This window comes from Nerophis ophidion, linkage group LG15, assembly GCF_033978795.1.
Source record: "Nerophis ophidion isolate RoL-2023_Sa linkage group LG15, RoL_Noph_v1.0, whole genome shotgun sequence".
Lineage (NCBI taxonomy): Eukaryota > Metazoa > Chordata > Actinopteri > Syngnathiformes > Syngnathidae > Nerophis > Nerophis ophidion.
Window position 1 is genome coordinate 24,413,310 of NC_084625.1, and position 23,139 is coordinate 24,436,448.

Sequence of the window (23,139 nt, forward strand, 5' to 3'; positions counted from 1 at the left end):
TGCATTGAAAAACATTTTTGTTGGATTTATACATTTATTTATAAATTGTAATTTTCTTTCTATAAGTTCAAAACAGCTTCATTAAAATAGAAAAAGTATTTGTGTAAAACTGAAGTCAATAAAAACACTTAAAACCTATTGTATCATGTTCAACTGGTTTTATTTTTCTGTATATCAAAGAAAGCATAATGGAGACCAAACACAAAAAAGGCAAGATACAGTGAGGAGGGGGGAAAAAAACGTAATCAGGCGTCAACAACACAACAACACTGCCACTATTATTGTTCAATATTCAGAGGAATACCATACTCGGTCTGAGCAGAGAGGTGGCATAAAATAATGATGAATGGATAATCAAAACAGCATGAGTAATGAATAATGGTAATAAGTAGTAAAACAGTTAACACACTAGTGATAATCAAAGTGAGAATGAAATGTAAGATAATAAAAAGCAGATCTCCATAAAAACTCTAATCTAATTTGGACAGTGCAACACCGTGTATGTGTGTGTTATCCCAGTCTTGAGGTTCAAGCACTCATAGCCTTAAGTTTTACATACAAGATAGTTTCCAACAGACACACATTTTGAGAATTCATGAAGACACACACCGAGTAACTTAATTGTTTTCGGTTTGCATTTATAATGGCTGCGTTCGTTTTTTTGAAATGTCTGTAGCTTGTGCAAATATAGTGGACTAGTGCAAGTGTCACGATGTGGGATGTTCTTTACAGTTTGCATTTGTGAACACCTCTCCTGCTCTCAAAGCCACCTTAAGATTGCTTTTTGGTTTTCTTTTTTTTTTTTTTTAAATGACAGAAAGCGGGAAAAAAAGAATTACTTTGGAATATCAGTTACTTTTAATATATTTCATTTACAAAAAGATCATTTTAGGTTTGCATTTGTGTTAAAACTATCAATAGCAACATTAATATACAAACTGAAGGAAAAACATTTAGTAAGTTGTGTCCTTCAACACAGCACCATCTTATTAACTCTGTCAAAATGAATACAATGTTCCCCAATGTACTTCCTAGAATGGAGCATCCATTATGCCTTAAGGATATTAATAATACCCAACTTCCTCCCTTGTATGGTTTGAACAGATCACATCCCATTACACAACATGTGCGTTACCAGAATTAGCGACTGCACAAGTTAGAGGGGGTGCTATGGATTTTGTTTGTAGAGCAATTTATACTATTCTGAATATGACTCAAAACTTACATGCCAGTCAATTGGGAAAAAACAAGGACCCTTTTTAAGGTTGTCCTAAATCTGTGGTAAAAAAAAAAACAAAAAACTTTCTGCCAGTTTTGAAGAGCGCTTCTTTTAAAATGAGACATATTACACAACATGTCTTTTGGGTGGGAATTGGAAATCCACAGGATCAAAGATTATTTGCAAAAAACACATGGGTTTGTCATTTTTTTGTCCTTGGCTGAGAGGGAGAAAAGCTGGCAACATCTTTACAGGCAGGACTTGCTATATTCTATCAAAAAAATGACATTCAGATCTACTCCCGGCCCTAAAGTGTGTAAAAAGCCATTGTGGACAGAGCTCTTTCGTGTTTATAACCTCTTGCCCAATATGCTTACACCTAAAGCATGTTTCAAGATATTAGCAACAAAAAAAAATTAATCAATTTTTTTCACAATTTATATTAAGGCATCCAACATGCATGAATGCATCTTTCCATAAAAAGACACTTGCATTAGAATGCTAAAAAACATTTCAAACTATGTAAAATGTGTCAAAGTGCGGTATGCCAAGTTTCTCGTCTTTACTATAACCTGTTTGGATTGTCATGAAAACTATATATGGGTGGCGGGAAATTTAAAAGCCCTCTCCTATCACTCTGAAGTACCATTATTATTTCCCAAATGAGTACACTCCCCAGATCACAAATAAAAATGTGACAGTCATCACATTTGTTAAGTCCATTCATCTTATACCCACGCAAGCTTTCCTAAGGAGGTAAAAAGGAAACAAATAGAATATTCCACAGGAGTAAAGTGAAAGTTATTGATGTGAGTATTTTGTGTAATCCCAAATAGTGACTTTCTGCTTCCAAAGGACCAAAAGGCCTCTGCTTCAGTCTCTTAACATGGCAAGTTTGAATGCCTTCATTTTGTAGGAAGGTCTTGAAATTAAACAAAAAAGGACAAAGTTGTGAGAGAATTAAAATACATATCCATCACTTGTGCAGCAACTGACGAGATCAGAAGCAGCATAGGAAGAGTTCTTTGCTCTGTTTGATTCCGGGTCAATCCGTCCATGTTGATATGGGGGGTGTGGAAAAAGATAACTTCCAAAAAAACAAAACAAAAAAACAATGAAGTTAGGTTTTGAGAAGGAATAGTGCTCAAACTTGTTTAATAAAATTTGAGGAGCCCAAGCGGGTCCGATAGTCAGTGTTCAGATCAATCCTGATCTGAGAGGGGTTTTTTTTAGCTTTTGCTGGTGGCCGAAGATGGAGGCAACTCGAGGACGACCTCGATTCCAGAACTTGCACCGGGGATAGCTACAGCGCTACTAGTTCCGTTCTTGTTGACGAACGTCCCCGGCTGGCCAAAGTCAGTGGTTCGCAGCATTGTGAGGTGATGTGGGGAGAAGACGTGGGCCCTCGCAGCGGCCCCAGATTTAAACGAGACTTTGCAGACCGTGCAGCAGCCTGTCAGGACCTCCCTCGGCCCCAACTGGCCAGTCCCCGGGGAAGCTGGGGATTCAGTAAAGTTAAGCTGTACAGGTTTAGGCATGATGGGGCGATTGGCTTTGAGAGCGGTGTACTGCAGGTAGCTTCCTGAGCTCATGTCCACCTTCCCACCACATGATAGAGACTGAGGAGTACATGGAAGAGTGGGTAGACGAGAAGAAATGAACATAATTGTTAACATCAGACCTTTGTTATTAAATATCATAATGCCAAAATGTCTTACCAGTTTCTCCTGTTGCAGCCTCCAGCGCTTCTCCTTAGCTCTGGTGTTTTGGAACCAGATCTGGACCACCTTGAGGGGCAGGCTGAGCGACGTGCCGAGGGCCTCGCACTCGATGGCGTTAGGGTGGGCACAAGTCTCATAGCAGGACTGCAGAATGTAGAGCTGCAGGGAGGACAGGTGTGTGCGTGGCCTGCGGCTGGAAGAGTGGGTGAGGAAGCTGTTTTCCGGGGGAGCGGGTTTAGCCACCACAACAGGGGCTGGCCTGACCACCTTGGTTGAAACAGGGATGTTTGGGCTGACTGGTGCGATGGTGGGAGTGGGGGGAGGAAGGATGGTACGAGCAGGAAGACCCAGTTGCTCTCTGGAGAGCGTGTTGATTTTGATTGGGACCTTAGAGGTAAAGTACTTAAGGCCATTCTGTTTCTGGGGCAGCTCAGGCCTGTTATTGGTAGCTGTCGTCAGCTTGGGTACCATGCGGTTTGTTACCGGAGGACCCGTGTCATTCTCATCGTCTCCCTCCTCATCCGTTTTTTCCTCCTCACTCTCCTCTTGTAATTGCTTTTGCTGATCAGGTCGTGGGGCGATGGAAACAAGATCCTTGGGAGATGCTAAAAGGATGGGGGCATTGATGCTGGGTGCAACTTGGACCATGGTAACATTGCTGGTGGTTTCAAGCTTGGTCTTTGGCATTGCAGAGGCAGTGCTGCTCACCACAGAGACGGTAGAAGAAGCAACAACCTCCTTGGGCTTGATCGGAACAGGGGTGGTTTTTTTCACCATATTAGCAGGTTTGCACTCGGGTCGAATGAGCGTTCGCACAATTGGAGCACTGGTGATGCTTCCACTGTTGTCTTGGACAAGCTTGTTGGAGAAAATGGGTTTGGAAAGAGGCCAGGTGAATTTGATGAGAGGTTTACCAACTGCTGCCAGAGTTCCGTCACTGATGAATCGGACCTCACCCTTACGTTCCCTCGCCCTCATGTTCTGGAACCATATCTGAACCACTTTTTTGGGAAGGCGAACCCATTCTGCGATCTGTTCAAACTCATGTTTTCCAGGGTTTGGATCTTTGAAGTAGCATCCATACAGAATGTCGAGTTGTTCTGCTTGGATGATGGTCCTCGAGCGCCGCATATCGTGGTATCTTCTCCCTTTGGCCCTCCTCTGCTGTGGCTGCTCAGGGTTCTTGTCCTTCTCTTTTTCATTATCTAAAAATGCAGAATTCGTTTTCTCGGCTGCTTTCGTGTAAATAATGGACTTGGACATGTTATTGCTGTTGACCAGATTCATACTAGTGTTTGAAGAGGTCATGGTGGTGAGAGAGTCGGGTTTAACCTGAACCACAACCAGACCTTGGGATGTGGGCCTCAGGCCAAGTCCATCCAGCCACGCCCCTTTTTGTAACGAGTTTTTGTCGGCCAGACAGGAGGATGAATTATTTTTTCCCATACTGAGATCCAGTGCAGTCTCAGAGTCAAAGCCATTGGACAAATATTGAGAAGTTTGGTTGATGGAAGATAGTGACTGTGATACAAGAGAAGAGGTTGAGTTGGAAAAGACTGGTAGTTTGCTCCCAACTCCAACTAGTGATGGAGCAAGCGAGAGGACATAAGGACTCAGGAATTGTGTGGAAAAAGGTGTGAGAGACAGAGGAAGGGAATGAATAGCAGTAGGAATCTGGTCGATGGAGTAGGGCTGTGAACTTGGAGGATCCGCTTGGGCCTCCAGCTCGAGGTCCACATCCGGATCCTGTCTCTCTCTTTTCACTTCCATCTCATGTTCAAACTCCCCTTTTCGTTTTTTCTTCCTGGGCCGATGGTTACCTCCCCCATCTTCATCTTCATCATCATCCTCTGCATCTGAGAGAAACACAGTTGTGGAGCGCAAGACTTTTCCTCCAATAACTCCTTTGTCACTATGGACATTAGGTTGCACTTCGTCTTTAGCAGGGCTTTTGGGGGCCTCTCGCAAACTTTCATTCTGACCTTCCTCATCTGACACAATCACAGAAGTGTACACCTCATTCTCAGAGTCAGAAGTCAGGCAGGAAGCTCCCTGACCTTTCTTTCCGGACCGTTTCTGTACACGCCGCCTTTTTGTACTTGACAAATCCATTGCCTGACTGCCTGACATGTCAGCATCATCATCCTCTTCCTCCTCCTCTGCTATAATCAGTGAGTTTTCGTCGTCATCATAGTCATTGTCGCTCCCTTGAGTGGTCCTTGCAGATTCTGACAAACCTTGTTCGTGTGCATGCTCTGTTGCTCTCTGTCTCTGTTTGGCATTTCTGGCTTGGCACAGCCATTGGCGCACCTCTTCCTCAGAAAGCCCTACCTCTCGTCCTAGCGCCTCGCAATCCTCACGGGGAGGACTTGCAGCATCCGCCTCGCTCCGTGACTCGAAGAAAGCCCAAAGAACCTCTGACTGGAACTCGGACAACACTGGAAGTTCTGGATAAACCGATACCATGTTATTGCAACGTAGCCGAAACTGGTTACTTAAGGCGACGGGGCTTGATTTCGGCGTACGAGCAGAAGCGCTCAGACCGGTATTTGCTTGGGATTTTTGTGGAGTGGAATCAGGGCTGAGCGTAAGACTTAAATGTACAGGGCTGTAACTTGAGTTGCTAGGCATTGATGGAGAAGGTGAGAGGTTGTTGTCATGGACACTTTTCTCTATGGCAGCAGGGGAGGGACCTGGACTTGCTGGCTTTTCAACTTCCATGTCCACCTGGTGAGTCGAGGTTTTGCCATCTGTTGGTGCTTTCCAAGGGTCCCTCATTTTATCACTCTCTTCTTCAGGTTTCTCTGTCTTGATGCGAACCCCATCCGTCATATGTTCTTCAGCCCCACTACTCTCCTGCTTAACACTCGTTTTTTGCTGCTCTGGGGCTGCTGGTGTATTAGTTGGAACAGCAACAGGAGGCCACTGGTGCTGTAACATGCTAAGTCTTTGGGTCAGGAGAGCTTGCTGTGCTGCATTGAGACCCACCAATGGCACACACTGGGTAAGGAGCTGTCCCTGCTGGTTCTCGGGGCATTGCTGGGCTTGGAGGCCATTCAGGATCAAGGGCATGACCATGTGAGGCTGAGGCACAATCTGAGCTGCGTCTGTGCCAGCACTAGGCGCAAACGGAATGAGGGGGTGTGACAAAGCACTTGGGCTGGATGTGAGGAGGGTGAGAAAGGCAGAGACAGCCTGGGGTGAGGCTACAGATGGGGCGATGAGAGAGGGGGCCGCTTGGGAAGTTTGGATCTGCTCTGTGTTTGCTGTGGTCACCATCACGGTTCCAGGTGTAGCACATTTGGTGGTGCCGGTGGCCAACTGACTGCTTCCACTTGCAGCAGTACTCACTACAATGTTTGGAGTACTGGTGGTGCTGCCTCCACCACTACTGACTGCGTTGTTTGCAGCATTCCGACTGCGGGTCTGATGCAAGACAGACTTGAGATGGCTCTCAAGGGTGATAGAATGATTGTATGATACTCGACATACAGCACACTGGTAGGGTTTGTTTGAGACATATGGCCGAGTAAGGGCAGACACAGATTGAGAGTCAGCTTCGCAACCTTGTATTGTCGTCAATTTCTGAATATGCGACGCAGAGTAATAATGAACACTCAGGGCAGTTCGGCTGGTAAAGGTTTCCAGGCAGGCGCTGCATTTGAATGAGCGAGCGTTATTCTCCCCAGGCATGCCGTTATCAAGCGCAGACTTTGGACTGCCATCTTCATTTTCTACCGCATTTTGCTCATTTGCTTCTGCGATTTCATTTGCCTCATCTTCTGGCTGCGGTTCAGCTTCAACTGCCTTCCGGTCCAACATTCTCTCTTCTTCCATCTCCTTATCTTTATGGGTAGCGTCTAAACTAGGTTGAAGGGGTTCCAAAGAGATGTCTTCAGGCGGCCTCTCTTGTGGACAAACTGCAGCTGATAAAACAGATAAACACATGAAATAAACAGGATAAATGTCCCATAATCAGTCAAATAAGACAATCACAGTTTAAATTAAATCACTAATCTTAATTCTAACAAGAAAGCAAAAAAAATACAGGCATATCACTACATGACATAGCTTTTAATAGGGTTGTCAAAATATATAGATACATTTGTTAGCTACACACAAAAATTACATTGATACTGTCTTTTTTCCATATTGTTAGTTCCGAAGACTGTACACTTTTTTCTTGGCAAGCTAAGTCAATTATTGACGTCTAAGCACCGAGCAGTCAGCACCAAAGAAAAAGAGCCAGTGATTTGAATAAATTTGTCTCAACCTGTCACCAATGCAGTTTTGGTGCTTTCATTTCGCCCTCGCTCATAAAGAAATTATAATGAAACTGTGGCCGGATGCAAGATAACTTGCATCGTAAGCTTCACAAAATACCTGCTTATGAAAGGATGCATTAAAAGTGAAACAAAAATGTAGAAGTGTATTATGTCCTGCATTTATTTGCTAATCAAGGCAAAGTATTCACCGCGCAAGTGTGAGCAGAGATTCGCCTCCACAAACCCAGGGAGTGTGCTTTAAAACCTCCACAAAGTTGACACCCAACCTTTATCACCTCTTTAATTGCTAAAAAGACACAATTAGACATTTAGCAACACTTTGCCTGTCTGGTTAAATACATAAACCAGTGGTGTGGCACATTGTGGAAAAGAATGAACAAAAACCAAAAATGAATTAAAAAGGCATAACGTAATTTTAAAAAAAAAGGTGAAATGTGCATACTAAAAGGAAATAAAGAAAGATTTGTCTCAATGTATATTTTAGCTCATTTCATTACAAATACTTTATTTTATAGTCTTTTTTCCAATGTAAAATAGTTGATTTTTGGTACTTATGAACATATTTATACGCACATTATTGTTTTTGATACAAATTGCAGTTATTTTTTGGGATGTACACTATATTGCCAAAAGTATTTGGCCACCTGCCTTGACTCACATACAAACCCCGTTTCCATATGAGTTGGGAAATTGTGTTGGATGTAAATATAAACGGAATACAATGATTTGCAAATCATTTTCAACCCATATTCAGTTGAATATGCTACAAAGACAACATATTTGATGTTCAAACTGATAAACAATTTTTTTGGGCAAATAATCATTAACTTTACAATTTGATGCCAGCAACACGTGACAAAGAAGTTGGGAAAGGTGGCAATAAATACTGGTAAAGTTCAGGAATGCTCATTAAACACTTATTTGGAACATCCCACAGGTGTGCAGGCTAATTGGGAACAGGTGGGTGCCATGATAGGCTATAAAAACAGCTTCCCAAACAATGCTCAGTCTTTCACAAGACAGGATGGGGCGAGGTACACCCCTTTGTCCACAACCTGCGTGAGCAAATAGTCAAACAGTTTAAGAACAACGTTTCTCAAAGTACAATTGCCAAAAATGTAGGGATTTCAAAATCTCCGGTCCATAATATCATCAAAAGGTTCAGAGAATCTGGAGAAATCACTCCACGTAAGCGGCATGGCCCGGGAAACCAACATTGAATGACCGTGACCTTCAATCCCTCAGGCGCCGCTCTATCAAAAACCAACATCAATCTCTAAAGGATATCACCACATGGGCTCAGGAACACTTAAAAAAAAAACACTGTCACTAAATACAGTTTGTCGCTACATCTGTAAGTGCAAGTTAAAGCTCTACTATGCAAAGCGAAAGCCATTTATCAACAACATCCAGAAACGCCGCCGGCTTCTCTGGGCCCGAGATCATCTAAGATGGACTGATGCAAAGTGGAAAAGTGTTCTGTGTTCTGTGGTCTGACGAGTCCACATGTCAAATATTTTTGGGAAATATTGGACATCGTGTCATCCGGACCAAAAGGGAAGCGAACCATCCAGACTTATCGACGCAAAGTTCAAAAGCCAGCATCTGTGATGGTATGGGGGTGCATTGGTGCCCAAGGTATGAGTTACTTACACATCTGTGAAGGCACCATTAATGCTGAAAGGTACATACAGGTTTTGGAACAACATATGCTAACATCTAAGCGCCTTTTTTTCCATAGACGCCCCTGGTTATTTCAGCAAGACAATGCCAAGCCACATTCAGCACGTGTTACAACAGCGTGGCTTTGTAAAAAAAGAGTGTGGGTAATTTCCTGGACCGCATGCAGTCCAGACCTGTTTCCCATCGAAAATGTGTGGCGCATTATGAAGCGTAAAATACGACAGTGGAGACCCCGGACTGTTGAACGACTGAAGCTCTACATAAAACAAGAATGGGAAAGAATTCCACTTTCAAAGCTTCAACAATTAGTTTCCTCAGTTCCCAAACGTTTGAGTGTTGTTAAAAGAAAAGGTGATGTAACACAGTGGTGAACATGCCCCTTCCCAACTACTTTGGCACGTGTTGCAGCCATGAAATTCTAAGCTAAATATTATTTGCAAAAAAAAAAATAAAGTTTATGAGTTTGAACATCAAATATCTTGTCTTTGTAGTGCATTCAGTTGAATATGGGTTGAAAAGGATTTGCAAATCATTGTATTCCATTTATACTTACATCAAACACAATTTCCCAATTCATATGAAAACAGGGTTTGTATGAACTTGAAGTGCCATCCCATTCCTAACCCATAGGGTTCAGTATGAAGTCAGTCCACCTTTTGCAGCTATTACATCTTCAACGCTTCTGGGAAGGTTGTCCATAAGGTTGCGGAGTGTGTTTAGAGGAATTTTCCACCATTCTTCCAAAAGTGCATTGGTGAGATCACACATTGATGCAGGTGGAGAAAGCCTGGCTCTCAGTCTTTGTTCAAATTCATCCCAAAGGTGTTTTATCAGGTTCAGGTCAGGACTCTGTGTAGGCCAGTCAAGTTCATCCACACCTGACTCTGTCATCCATGTCTTTGTGGATCTTGATTTGTGCTCTGGCGCACAGTCATGTTGGAAGAGGAAGGTGCCCGCTCCAAACTGTTCCCACAATGTTGGGAGCATGGAATTGTTCAAAATGTTTTTGTATCCTGGAGCTTTCAATGTTCCTTTCACTAGAACTAAGGGGCCAAGCCCAACTCCTGAAAAACAACCCCACAACATAATCTCTCTTCCACCAAATTTCACACTTGGCACAATGCAGTCCACAATGTACCGTTCACCTGGAAACCTCCAAACCCAGGCATTTGCCTTTTCTTTTACTTGTAATAAATGGAAATGGACATTTCGTATGTAAACTATATTGTCTAGTACAGTCTATGACCTTGTCTAACAAAGCTTGTATGTTCATGCAAATGTGATGACGCTTTGCTCCAAGTGTAATGCTTAGCATACTAGCCTGGTCAATGACACATTGACATATGGCTAACAGGGGGAATATATATCCGTTAGCCTGTGTGTCGATGTGTATTCGAACTGACAGGACGAAATTTATTTTCAACAAATAAAACGGATATGGGTAGTGTCAGTGCCTATTTCGTTCTCAATATGCTGACACGCTGAGGAAATGGGTTCCAACATTTGCACAGGTGTCATAATGGGCAATGTGAAACGTATGGAGACAGCCAAATCACATGATAAAAATAACTCCTCATTTGTGTAGCCAATAGGCATACCTTGCTGAAATATCTCCTCTTTCATTTTGGGCGTTCATTAGGCTGCTAGGCATGCTTTACTTATTTTCGCCAGTATAAACATAGCTAGCTTTGGTTGTAGCTTGTTTTATTTTTTCCTGATAGTACTGACAATAACCATATGATTGCCATTTTATGTGATATTGTACGCAGGCATGACATACTTCTTCCTGAACATAGCCTCCTGGCAACCTTAAAACCCAGACTCGTCCATCAGATTGCCAGATGAAAAAGCGTGATTCATCACTCCAGAGAGCTGCTCTACAGTCCAGTGACGACAAGCTGCACACCACTGCATACAACGCTTTGCATTGGACTTGGTGATGTATGGCTTAGATGCCGCTGCTCGGCCATGGAAACCCATTCCATGAAGCTCTCTGCGTACAGTACGTGGGCGGTGTAGCTCAGTTGGTAGAGTGGCCGCGCCAGCAACTTGAAAGTTCCTGGTTCGATCCCTGCTTCCGCCATCCTAGTCAAAACCGTTGTGTCCTTGGGCAAGACACTTAACCCACCTGCTACGGTGCCACATACACTGGTTTAAAAATGTAACTTAGATATTGGGTTTCACAATGTAAAGCGCTTTGAGTCACTGGACTAAAAGCGCTATATGAATATAATTCACTTCACTTCACTAATTTTAAGGTCACATGAAGTTTGGGGCTCTGTAGCAACTGACTGTGCAGAAAGTCGGCTTACTCTTTGCACTATGCGCTTCAGCATCCGCTGACCCCTCTCTTTCAGTTTACGTGGCCTACCACTTTGTGGCTGTGTTGTTGTTCCCAAACCCTTCCATTTTCTTATAAAAAAGCCCACAGTTGACTTTGGAATATTTAGGAGCGAGGAAATTTCACGACTGCATTTGTTGCACAGGTGGCATCCTATGACAGTTCCACGCTGGAAATCACTGCGCTTCTGAGAGTGGCCCATTCTTTCACAAATATTTGTACAAAGTCTCCATGCCTAAATGCTTGATTTTATACACCGGTGGCCGGGTCAAGTGATTAGGACACCTGATTCTGATCATTTGGATGGGTGGCCAAATACTTTTGGCAATATAGTGTAAGTTTCCTACTTTGTGGCAGCTGCTACCTAAATTTTAATTGTTTGTAAAAAACATTTCAAATATTTCAGTTTGTTAGTTTCATTTAAGTAGTATATAGATACAGTTGTTTATTAATCATGTTTTCAAATAAGTATTGAAAATTGTGGAAATTCAGGCATATCGATTACTGAAATTCTGGTATTGTGACAACCCTAGTTCTTAAATAAAAATAAAAATAATAATAATAGTTGATTATATTTATGTAAGGCTTTTCTAGACAATCAAAGCCATAAATCCTTCATTCACTCCACATTTACACATGGATATTGGTAAATAGGGATATGACGGTAAACGGTGTAATGATAAACTGTCGTAAAATTCCAGACAGTTACAGGTTACCGTTAAAGTTTTAATTTACAGAAAACCGTCATTTAATTTTTTTTTTTTTTTTTTTAAATGCATTTCAGGCAACACCGCTCACTTCCTGAAAACAAGAGCCACAGCAGTGCCGGCGTATGCACACCAACGCCGTTTGGCTTGAGAAAAACATGGTGGAAAATAACTATATAGTAACACATACTTTGCTCCAAAGATTTTCCCTCTGAGTAAACTAAGACAATCGCTTTGTTTCACTTCATTTCACTCGCTTCCCTTCCGCATATGTCAGCGTACATTCAAGACCCCACAGCTGTAATTAGATGGCGGCAGGTGTGGACAATATTGGAGACGGACCCATTTGTCCCACATACAAAGTATACCGTAAAGGAGAAAAATATTTGATTTTGCTTTCATTTTTAAAGCGCAACGCATTGTCTTTCTCTCACCTGCTGTTTTGGAGAGTTAATGACGTGAGGAAACATACAGCAGGCGATGTGTAGGGAATAGGGATGTCACAGGTATGAATGTCTTGTCACGGTCATTGTGACCAAAATTATCACGGTTATCACTATCGCTGTATTTTACAATCTGTTCAACATTTAAAAAATAATTTAATTGAAATGTTTTAACCAAGTTTTATAAAAAAAGAAAAACACATTAAAAATGATTTCCTTTGTTGAAGAAACATTATTGTAGATAAATTCGCTGTTTCATGGACCTCAAGTCGAAAATGAATGTGCATATAAAAGGAACAAAAGCATTATAAACAAAGTAATATGGTAGAAAAAATAAATAAAATAAATAAGAACATTGTGCAAGATGGCACATTATGGACATAAGAGATTTCAAAAAAATACAAAAATTAAGAATTTTGCAAGGTGGCACCTAATGGCCATAAGACATAACTGCACTTTTTGGTCCACATAGATAGAAAGTGTTCATGTATGACATCTCGTCTTACACATAGGGCTGCACCATTATGGCCAAAATAATAATTAAAACTACTTTTATCAATATTGAAATCATGATTATTCATTATGTTAGACAAAACAGTGTTGAGGTGTGAACAGGACACCATGGTGTATTTTGTAAAGTCGAATAAAAAGGTTATCCATACATCTAAAGACAAATATTGTTTTTTTTGTTCATTAATAGCCAAGTATCAACATGTCATCTTTTTGTCATTACATGATGCCTTTATCTCTGTTTTTACATTTTGATAAAGAGGTATTCTTTAAGTTATGTACATTTATTTTTACATGTTGTATCATGATAGATCCTTAAGATTTTAAGAAGAAATATGTCATAGGAATTATCTATAAACAATAAAATACTAACATTCTATGTCACACGACTTTTTTCAAATAATTATGAAATGAAAAAACATGTAAAAAAATGTGCCGTTTACTTTTTAATATCAAAGTAAAACACAAAGCAGTTTGGCTAATACAAATACAGTCTTAACAAGCGTTCTTCTCCAACACAACCAACACTTTGGCCAACAAAAATGTAACAGTAGTGATACCTCTCACATCGAATACACAATCTTCCCAGCCTGCTGCGTTCAGTTCAATAGGATGACCAAACATTAAAACTAGTATTTGTTATTTGAACACTGATAAAGTTTTCAGCTAAATAAAAGGACAAGTGAGCATCCCACTAAACAAACTAAAGACTTTATATACAAGTTGTGGCAACACTCCTGACACATCACCTGCTGCATGTTTCCTCACATCATTAACTCTGTCACAGCAGCTCTATTGAGAAATTTAAAGCAACATCAAATAGTTTTCTCCTACGTTGTATACTTTTAGAGTGAGACAAATAGGTCTGTCTCTAATATTGTCCAACAGCAATGCGCTCTCAAACGCATGCCGAGACTCCACGGAGACTCCATGAGGGAAAATGAAGTTAAACCAAGCGCTTGGCTCTGTTTACTCCAAAGGAAAATCTCTGTAGCAAAGCCTGAATAGTTGTCTTTTGCCATGTTTTTTCAAGCTGCACGACGCATGTGCGCGTGCGCCAGCGCTGCTGTGGCTACATTTCCGGAAGTAAGCTGCGTTGCCTAAAATGCAGTGACAAATGGTGATTTTTCGGTAATTAAAAATTTAAAAAGGTACTACTAACAGTCGAGAATTTTATCGCCGTTTATCATTATACCGTTTACCATTGCATTCCTAGCATTGCCACAACTTGTTTATAAAGTCTTGCTGTTTGTTTACTGGGATGCTCACTCGTCCTTTATTTAATTGCTAACTTTGTCAGTGTTTCGATAAAATTAAATAAAATGTTTTGTCATCTCATTGATTTGAACGCAGGCTGCGAAGTGACAAAACGCTGAGTTGTCAGTTAGGCACAAAGATTGTGTATTAGATGTGAGAGGTATCACTCTTGTATATTTTTGTTGGCCAAACTGTTGCACTGAACCACATGGTGGTGTTGGAGAAAAACAACGCTTGTTTATTAGACTTCATCTTAATTAGCAAAACTGCTCTGTGTTTTATTATATCAACAAGTAAACACAATGGGGGTTTTTTAACGTTACTTGTTGGGGGGTTTTCATGCCCTGGAGTAGAATGACAGAAGCTTGGATGCAAATTTGTGCATATGGCCCCTCCGACCATCACCAAACATTCAATCACATTCATACACCAGTGTGAGTGGCAGTGGGAGCAAGGTGGGTGAAGTATCTTGCTCAAGGACACAACGGTCATGACTAACATGGGGGAATCTGGAATGGAACCAGGAACCCTCAAAATGCTGGCGCTGTCGCTCCACTATCTGAGCACACGGTCCATAACGGGTTTTTTTTGTTTGCTTTTTTCAAAATAAGGGAATTACCTGAAGTATTTAGAGCGCCTTTTCTCTCTTCTTCCCTCGCCTCTTGTTTGAGAACGGACTGTCAAAAGAAAATGAAAAGAGTGTCAGCAAAATCTTAAAAAAAAAAAAAAAAAAAAGGCAGAATCTTTAAATGCCAAGTAAACTTTCAATGCCGCTAAATTTGGGTGTGACTCAATACTATGTGGTTGGATTAAACATAAAGATGTTATGTCTATAAATTCGTAATTACCCCTAAAAGGCACACATACTATACAGCACACTACCTTTATCCAGCAGTTTTGTTTAAAAAAGCCATAAGTAAATATTTAATGTCAAGTCATCATTAAATGGTTCTGATATGTCAAATGGCATTAATAAATCATGTTATTTTCAAATACCTCTATAACTGATGACAGTAGTTCAGCCACGATATGCTTATTTCTAAATTAGATTTACAGCCCAGAAATAATGTTATTGTTTTCATTTTGATGTACCGCCCTTTACCATTTGACCAATTAGAAAGTTTGTGTGTGTATCACATCCAGGTAGCCAGTTACACACCGCCCTCTTCATCTGGCTACTGCCACTGGTAAAGTTACTAAACATGTCACACCTTAGTAAATCCAAAATGCCTTGTTACGATTCTCAACTTATTCATGACAAAGCCAGGAACAAAACAAGGATTTGTATCACGATGCCTTTGTAAGATGCAAACGATTGAAAGCGGAGAAAATGTTTGCATCTGACGTGAAACTTGCCAATTTCCTCCTTGATAGAAAACGCAAATGCCTGACCTACTACTTGTAATAAATTGAAATGGACATTTCGTACGTAAACTATATCGTCCAATACAGTCTATGGCCTTGTCTAAAGAAGCTATGTATGTTCGCGCAAGTGTGATGGCGCTTGGCTCCAAGAATAATGCTTAACATGCTAGCCCGGTCAATGACAGATCAACATATTGGCTGACAGGGGAAATATATACCCGTTAGCCTGTATGTCGATGTGTATTCGAACTGACAGAACACAATATATTTTCGACAAGTAAAAACCTATGTGGATATGGGTACTGTCAGTGCCTATTTCGATCTCAATATGCTGACACGCTGAGGAAATGGGTTCCAACATTTCCCCGGCTGTCATCATGGCAATGTGAAACGTATGGAGACAGCCAAATCACATGATAAAATAATTCCTCATTTGTGTAGCCTATTACCTTCCTAAAATGTCTCCTCTTTAATTTTGGGAAAGCATTAGGCTGTTAAGCATGCTCTACTTATTTTCACCAGTATAACCATAGCTAGCTTTGGCTGTAGCTTGTTTTAGTTTTTTTCTGATAGTACTGAAAATAACCATATGATTGCCATTTGTTGTGATATCGTATGCAGGCATGACATACTTCTTCCTGAAAATAGCCTAATTCTGTGTAAAATGTGTTTGTTAGAGATTTGTTATTGACAAAACGCTTGTCTATTCAGCTACTATGGTGCCAGCACCTCAACTCCTAGTAAGAGGTAGTGGATATTTGAAGTTCCAGTCGATCGAGCTGGATTTGGCTGCATATCTGGCAACCTCAGTCAGGGAGAGAGGGAGGGGACAACATAATTTGACAGTGATTGCAGTACCATTCCTGGCCACATTATTACATATTGCACCGTTATCACAAGAGTATTGCGTTTATAAATAAAGATTTAAAATGACCTAAGTGTGACTGACTAATGATGGGAAGTAATTGTTTTGTTTTGAAAGTCATCTTGTATATTTTATGCAGGCTTATTACAGCATAAACAATATTACAACCAGCACACACATTTCAGCAAACTATTGTTTGTCCCTGCAGTCACCTCTGAATAATACACTGATGAATAAGTACTCTCATTAACACTGATTTTCTTTGCATTTATTTTTTGCTACAACTTGTTTTGGTAACTATGGTAACGATCGGGCGGGCTCGGGGACATGATGCTGCAGACAATACAACAGAGACAGTTGTGTGTTTGTATATACATGAATGGGGTGAGTTGGCACAGTATCTGCGGACATATTGCGGATCTGGCAATATATATGCACTTGTCATACTTTGCACGCATTTAGACTATTACATATGTGTGTAGAAATTATTTAGCCGGTGTACAAGCCCACCTGTGCCGCCTCTGACTTTGGATCAACTTTTGTAAGAAAAACGGCCGTCATAACGCGTTGATTACTTCCAACTAGGGTTGTACGGTATACAGGTTCCAATTAATTAAAATGGTACTATAATACTTTTGAAAAATACATGACGGCGTCGTAACATTGCTGGTAAAACGAGTAAGAAGCGCATGTTAGGCAATGCATACGTACGGTGTACTTGGAAGCAGAATCTGTGGAGACACAAGAGGGAGAATGGACATATTTTGGCTTAAAAGACAAACGATAAAGGTGAAGCTTTTCACACTATGACGCGCCGCTCTAATAGAGGTGTTTTAAACATGGTTAAAGGGGTAGCGGCTAACATCCATCCGCAGTTGGCAGTGTTTTAGCTACTTCTAAATTCATAATCCGTGCCTCCATGGCGACAAACTACTTTTCTCACAAGTATCATCCCTCAGGACGAGGAATACCTATACACCGTAGGAATATACAATAGCTAACAACAAGCTAGCGCTCCTGAATGTAAACAAATGCCGTGGGTGGATCTAAACAGACTTCGGCTGTAATGATACCAAATACAAGAGCCGTATATAGTCAATACCACAATGATTACATCGATATTTATTATTATCTCAAAATCTTTTGTCATTGTTAATTGTTTATAAACTCAGGAAATACGTCCCTGGAAGCAGGAGAACTTTAAATATGACCAATGTTTGTCACTGTAACAACTTGGTATTCGATTGATACCACAATTTGTAGTACCATCCAAAACTTATGTAAAGTACCCAAACATACGAAGTGCTTGTTACATTTTAACAAAATTGTAAATTGAATGTGTCAAAACAGAAAGTAGGCAGATATTAACAGTGGATGAACAAGTAGATTATTAATCTTTTTTCTGCAGCTTGTCACTCATAATTTTGACAACATTTTACAATGTGAAATGACAATGTCACTGCATATGTCAACAGCCAAATTAGGAGCCTTTGTTTGCTTACTTACTACTAAAAGAGAAGTGGTCTAGTATGTTCAGTATCTTGTTTAATGCCGCAATTCTTATTTTATTGCAATCAGAAACATATGTTCAATATATCATTAGATTTTTCATTAAAATAAAGCCAAAACTAACATGTTGTCTGTGGTTCCCTTAATTTTTAAAAGTATTTAAATACATTTTGCAAATACATGGTTTGCTCGCAAGGAAAGAAGCTAAAAAGCTAATTGTTGACGAAAGTTGCGGTTTCTCACCGAGTTGATGTCATGTCTTTAGTCAATAATTGATTAAATCAATCATGTCTGCCATGTCTGTGTGTGATTTTTTTCTGTGTTCGTCGCTTCCGAACAGGGTACAAAAGAATTCACTCTCAATCTGTCAATTGCTCTCAGTACCAGCAGAAGAATAGATGCGTGTTACATTTTAAGTGTTGATGGAATGTGTAAAAACAGCAGTTACCAGATAATAACAGTAAATGAGCAAGTACATTAACATTCCATCCATTGTCTATCACTTGTCCCTCCTAATTTTGACAAAATATCAGAAATTATACATTATGTTGCTGCATACGTCAGCAGCCAAATTAGGAGCCTTTGTAATCCGTTTGCTTAGTTACTACTGAAAGAGAAGTTGTCTCGTATTTTCACTATGTTATTTAATGTCAAACTTGCCATTTCTGTTGCAATAAGAAACATATGTTTGATGGCTCATAAGATCCATCCATCCATTTTTTACCGCTTGTCCCTGTCAGGGTCGCGGGGGGGCTGGAGCCTATCCTCGATCATGTTCTGTTAAAATAAAGCCGATAATTAAATTTTTTGTGGTCCACTTCATTTGTATTGAAATACATTTTGGTATCAGTACCAAAATATTGGTATAGCTACAGCCCTGATTTGAATTGGGTGCGTTGTTAGAAAAAGACTGGCAATAAAAGTCCAATAGAGCATCAGACTTTGTGAGACTTCTTCTGGATACTACAATACATTAAGTTAATTTGTTTTCACGCAAACAACCCTCGTTTTTTAAATGTGGGCCGGCTTCTATTTTGCCTTAGTGGGCTTTCATCATCAAGTACATGTATGGGAGACACCGATTACGATTAAATTAGTGCCTAATTTTGGCTCAAAATAAAGTTGACAATAATATCGTTTATCTACAATAACTTTTTGGCCGATGTATCGTCCAGAAAAATGTGTTATCTGCTCAGGCTTAAAGTCACTCTTATAGCAGGGGAGTCCAAAGTAATGCGTGGGAGCCATTTGCAGCCTGTGGCTTTTGTTTAATTGGCCAGCAGCGCATTGTAGAAACACAATTCAAACAAACAGGAAACATAAAATAAAAGGCATAATGTAACAAAAAAAGTAGGAATGTATGCCAGTCTTGTGTCTAACTAATGGTATCCGACTGTAAACATTGTTTGCACATCTCTGAATTCCCTAATGTGAAATAGTAGGTTAAAAAATAAAATTAAGTAAAAATAAAATAAAACAAGAACTTGCAAATTTAGATGAATTTGATTAAGAGCAGCTGAATCAACGTTCAACTTTAACATAATCCTCACAAAAGGATTGTATTATCTAATGTTTACCCAAAAGAACTGGCTAAAACTGTTGTTTTTACTAGACTTGATTTATAAGAGACAATCAGGTTTGGCAGTGTTGCTGGTTTTCATACTCACAATGTCTAGCAGTTTGTCAAGACAGTTTGGGAGCACGCTGTGTTGGTTGGTGAGGTGTTGCGACAGGGAGCCTCTGTCAGCTTGCCCTTTTTGGCACAAAGGGCACAGCCACTCTGTTGTCCCATTGCTGTTACTGCTCACCTTCTCCTCACACTCCTGACAAAACAAAAATAGTATTGAAACTTTAAAACTCAGGGTTCCAACACCTTACAATGCACAGTGCAACATTCAATGTCAAAGCATCTAAACAGATTTTACTCTGGAAAACAATAAGCTCTGCTTCTTCCTACTCCTTTTAGGGCATGCTGTAATGCAGTGGTTCTCAAATGGGGGTACGCGTACCCCTGGGGGTACTTGAAGGTATGCCAAGAGGTACGTGAGATTTTTTTTTTAATATTCTTAAAAATAGCAAGAATTCAAAAATCCTTTATAAATATATTTATTGAATAATACTTCAACAAAATATGAATGTAAGTTCATAAACTGTGAATTGAAATGCAACAATGCAATATTCAGTGTTTATGGCTAGATTGTTTGTGGACATGTTCCATAAACATTGATGTTAAAGATTTCTTTTTTTGTGATGTTTAGAATTAAGTTCATGAATCCAGATGGATCTCTATTGCAATCCCCAAAGAGGGCACTTTAAGTTGATGATTACTTCTACGTGTAGAAATCTTTGTTTATAATTGAATCACTTGTTAATTTTTTAACAAGTTTTTAGTTATTTGTAAATCTTTTTTTCCAAATAGTTCAAGAAAGACCACTACAAATGAGCAATATTTTGCACTGTTATACACTTTAATAAATCAGAAACTGATGACATAGTGCTGTATTTTACTTCTGTATCTCTTTTTTTTCAACCAAAAATGCTTTGCTCTAATCAGGGTGTACTTGAATTTAAAAAAAAATGTTCACAGGGGGTACATCACTGAAAAAAGGTTGAGAACCACTGCTTTAGTGAAACAACTGTAAATATGTGATGCATTACATTGTATCGTATGTGTGTTCCAAATAAACTAACTGAACTGAACAACAAAGCTAATAACCATATAAAAGACTGCTTAGTACAATGATCAGTAATTAAATGATTAAATATCTATTACAGACTTTCAAACAGTTGCTCAAAGCTTGATGGCCTACTTCAAAGGGCAGATTTAAAGGTTAACAGTTAATTAAGGTTTTAGGAAGGCTCCCTCCTATTAGGAACATTTTAACAGTTGAACACTTCGGAAATGAACCAGATTCACAGAACAAAGCGTGGTAAACTTTGAAGGTTTCCAAAGCTTAAAATTCCCTTCTATGGATGATTGAACATGTCATTTGCAGATAGATAGTAAGTTAACACACTTGTTGCTCTTAGAATATGACAGCATAATAAATGTGGCCTGTTATTAATTAGTAGGAACAATCGAATAAGATCTACTTTACAGTAACAACACCGTTGTATTTCGAGAAGATAACAACAATACAAAGCATATATACTTCACTGCCACGCATATCTACCAACACAGCTTATGTCCATATTATTACTGCTTTGAACACTTATTTTTTACAACCATACACGTTTACCACACAGCACAAATGCATTTTAAACGCCTTGAAATGCGACAAAGACAACACAAAACTTGCCCATGAGGCGAACTATCTCCACTGCTAGGAGCCTCACTTCCTCGTCACGCCAATTAGCACGCTAGCAGGATTAAATGTGAGCAGATAACATTCGCACATCGCCCATCGGACGATTTAAAACAGCGACGAGGAACGCAATCGAACAGCGGACTTAGATGGAGGTTTAGTGCGCTGATGTCGGCTAATTAGCGAGCGGACTAATTAGCCTAGCAGACGCGAGTCAATTAGCTAGCTAGCTCGCTAGCTAGCTATGGTCGCGGTGTGCAGGAGGCGTCTGTGGCCGCTCTAACCGACAATTAATCAAGGATGGAAGCGGGCGCCTTTGCGGAAGGGCAATAGATCAAAGAAAAGTGCGGTTACAAAAGCCGATCGCTTGTAAATAAAAGGCGGAGTTCGAAGTCGTGTCACTTAGCTAGGTCGCCTGTTAGCTAGCCTGGGATAATTAAGCTGGGACGGGGCGAGTCTCCACTCCCTTTCGCTGGATCTCCAGGTGGTAACGGCGGCTTCAAAACACGCACGGCGACAAAACACGCTACCCCGGGCTCCGGATCAAACGCCTCGGCCTCGAGTCGTCGCCTTACCCCGCTGATTGTGCCTCGCCGAGCGGGCATGTAGAGCTTGCACCGCCCGCCGCTGCTGCTCAACAGCGCAAATTGAGGCCTAGCCTGACTAAAGCCATTTAATTAATGAGCCCGAGCTCCGTTTACAGATGTGTTAGAAAACACTCACCCCTCCTCCCGCTTGCAGATCTCCTTTTTGACGCGTCCTCGCTAACCCACACCCCCTCTTCCACCAAAAAAAAAACCCTTTTTAATTTAATCCCCCATCAACGCATGCTCCTCTAAAATGTGAAGTAAAAAAAGCTTCTCGCAATTAAAATACATCGACAAAGGTGCTTGAAGAGGAAGAGCGGGGGGGGGGGCGTAATAGGAGCAAAGCGAAAGAGCACAGAAGCAAAACGGCGCAGAGGGGAGGGGGGAGAAAAGTTTGGAATTTAATGTTGAATTTCTACAAAAGGTTAGTTAAAGACTTAATTCGTCGATCGTTTATCGGGTGCAGGCCACGCTCTATCTTCACCGTCCCCCTCCCGTATCGGCCGCGGTTATCTGATCCGCGTTTTAATGAAGTTGACAGCAATTAGCTAATAGAGCCTTTTTACCTGCATGGTCGCCCGCTCCAGCACACCCTCTTTCTCTCTCTCTCTCTCTCTCTCCCTCACACACACATGTATAAACACACACACACACAAACTAGTCCTCAGTGGATCCTCACAAGTGAAAAGTTTTCTTGCTTGTCCTCTCTCTCTCTCTCTCTCGCTCTCTTTTGATCTCTCTTTCCCCTCCCTCTGTTCGCCCTCTCCTTTCCTCTAGTAAACACAGGGGTTGAGCGATACTGCACATTTGAGAGTTGATCCGATACCGAGTAAATACAGGGCCGGTATTGCCAATACCGATGTTTTGTTGTTTTGGTTTTACTTAAACTTTTTAAGCAGATTGAATGGTTGAGTGATTTTGCCTTTCATTTTTTCCTCATTCAAAATAAAACACTGACTTATTCGTAAAACCTCTTATAAATCCCATACTACAATGTAACCAAGTGAATCGCATACAATAGCTTGAGCAAATAAAGTTACAGCAAAAACAATTACTATTAATCATGTTGATACCAACGGTAGTATTAGTATCAGAGCAAAACTAGCATGATAAGTTTTATATTGTTCACCTTTAGTCCGTGTTTATAGTCATAAATATGTTTTTTGTTGTGTTATTTGCAACGTTTCTTAAACACAGGAGGGATTGGGGGCAAAAAAATAAGGATATAATTGAGAGCCAATTGTAATTTTAGCTGTTTTTTAAAGTTATTTTGGAGATTTAATTAATACAAAATTAAATTGAAAAAAATTAAAACAATGGCTAATTTTCATCTCCAGTTCC

At 40.3% G+C, this 23,139-nt stretch overlaps 1 protein-coding gene across 5 annotated transcripts; it reads right to left on the reverse strand.

Annotated features, from left to right (window-relative positions):
- Positions 1 to 138: 138 nt before the first annotated feature.
- Positions 139 to 22,531, reverse strand: zfhx2 (zinc finger homeobox 2). Of its 5 annotated transcripts, none has more exons than XM_061921887.1 (6): positions 21,935 to 22,284; positions 19,574 to 19,729; positions 17,109 to 17,128; positions 14,787 to 14,844; positions 2,938 to 6,866; positions 139 to 2,838 (listed from the first exon to the last, which is right to left on the reverse strand). In XM_061921887.1, exons 5-6 carry the CDS (start codon positions 6,775 to 6,777, stop codon positions 2,449 to 2,451), a joined length of 4,230 nt encoding a protein of 1,409 aa, XP_061777871.1. In that variant the 5' UTR covers positions 6,778 to 6,866; positions 14,787 to 14,844; positions 17,109 to 17,128; positions 19,574 to 19,729; positions 21,935 to 22,284; the 3' UTR covers positions 139 to 2,448. The 5 variants fall into 5 exon arrangements, with proteins under 5 accessions (XP_061777871.1, XP_061777872.1, XP_061777870.1 ...); XM_061921888.1 differs by lacking the exon at positions 21,935 to 22,284 and adding an exon at positions 20,824 to 21,726; XM_061921886.1 differs by lacking the exons at positions 17,109 to 17,128; positions 21,935 to 22,284 and adding an exon at positions 22,365 to 22,531.
- Between the last annotated feature and the right edge of the window lie 608 nt (positions 22,532 to 23,139).

What these genes read in the sequence shown, in the direction of transcription:
- zfhx2 (XM_061921885.1), bottom strand. Translation starts at nt 21,816, where the DNA reads ATGCCCGCTCGGCGAGGCACAATCAGCGGG. An exon ending in TTGACAAACTGCTAGACATT is followed by an intron (nt 14,845 to 19,573) that starts GTGAGTATGAAA and finishes TTCTTTTGACAG; the next exon opens with TCCGTTCTCAAACAAGAGGC. An exon ending in GGCTGCAACAGGAGAAACTG is followed by an intron (nt 2,839 to 2,937) that starts GTAAGACATTTT and finishes TGTACTCCTCAG; the next exon opens with TCTCTATCATGTGGTGGGAA.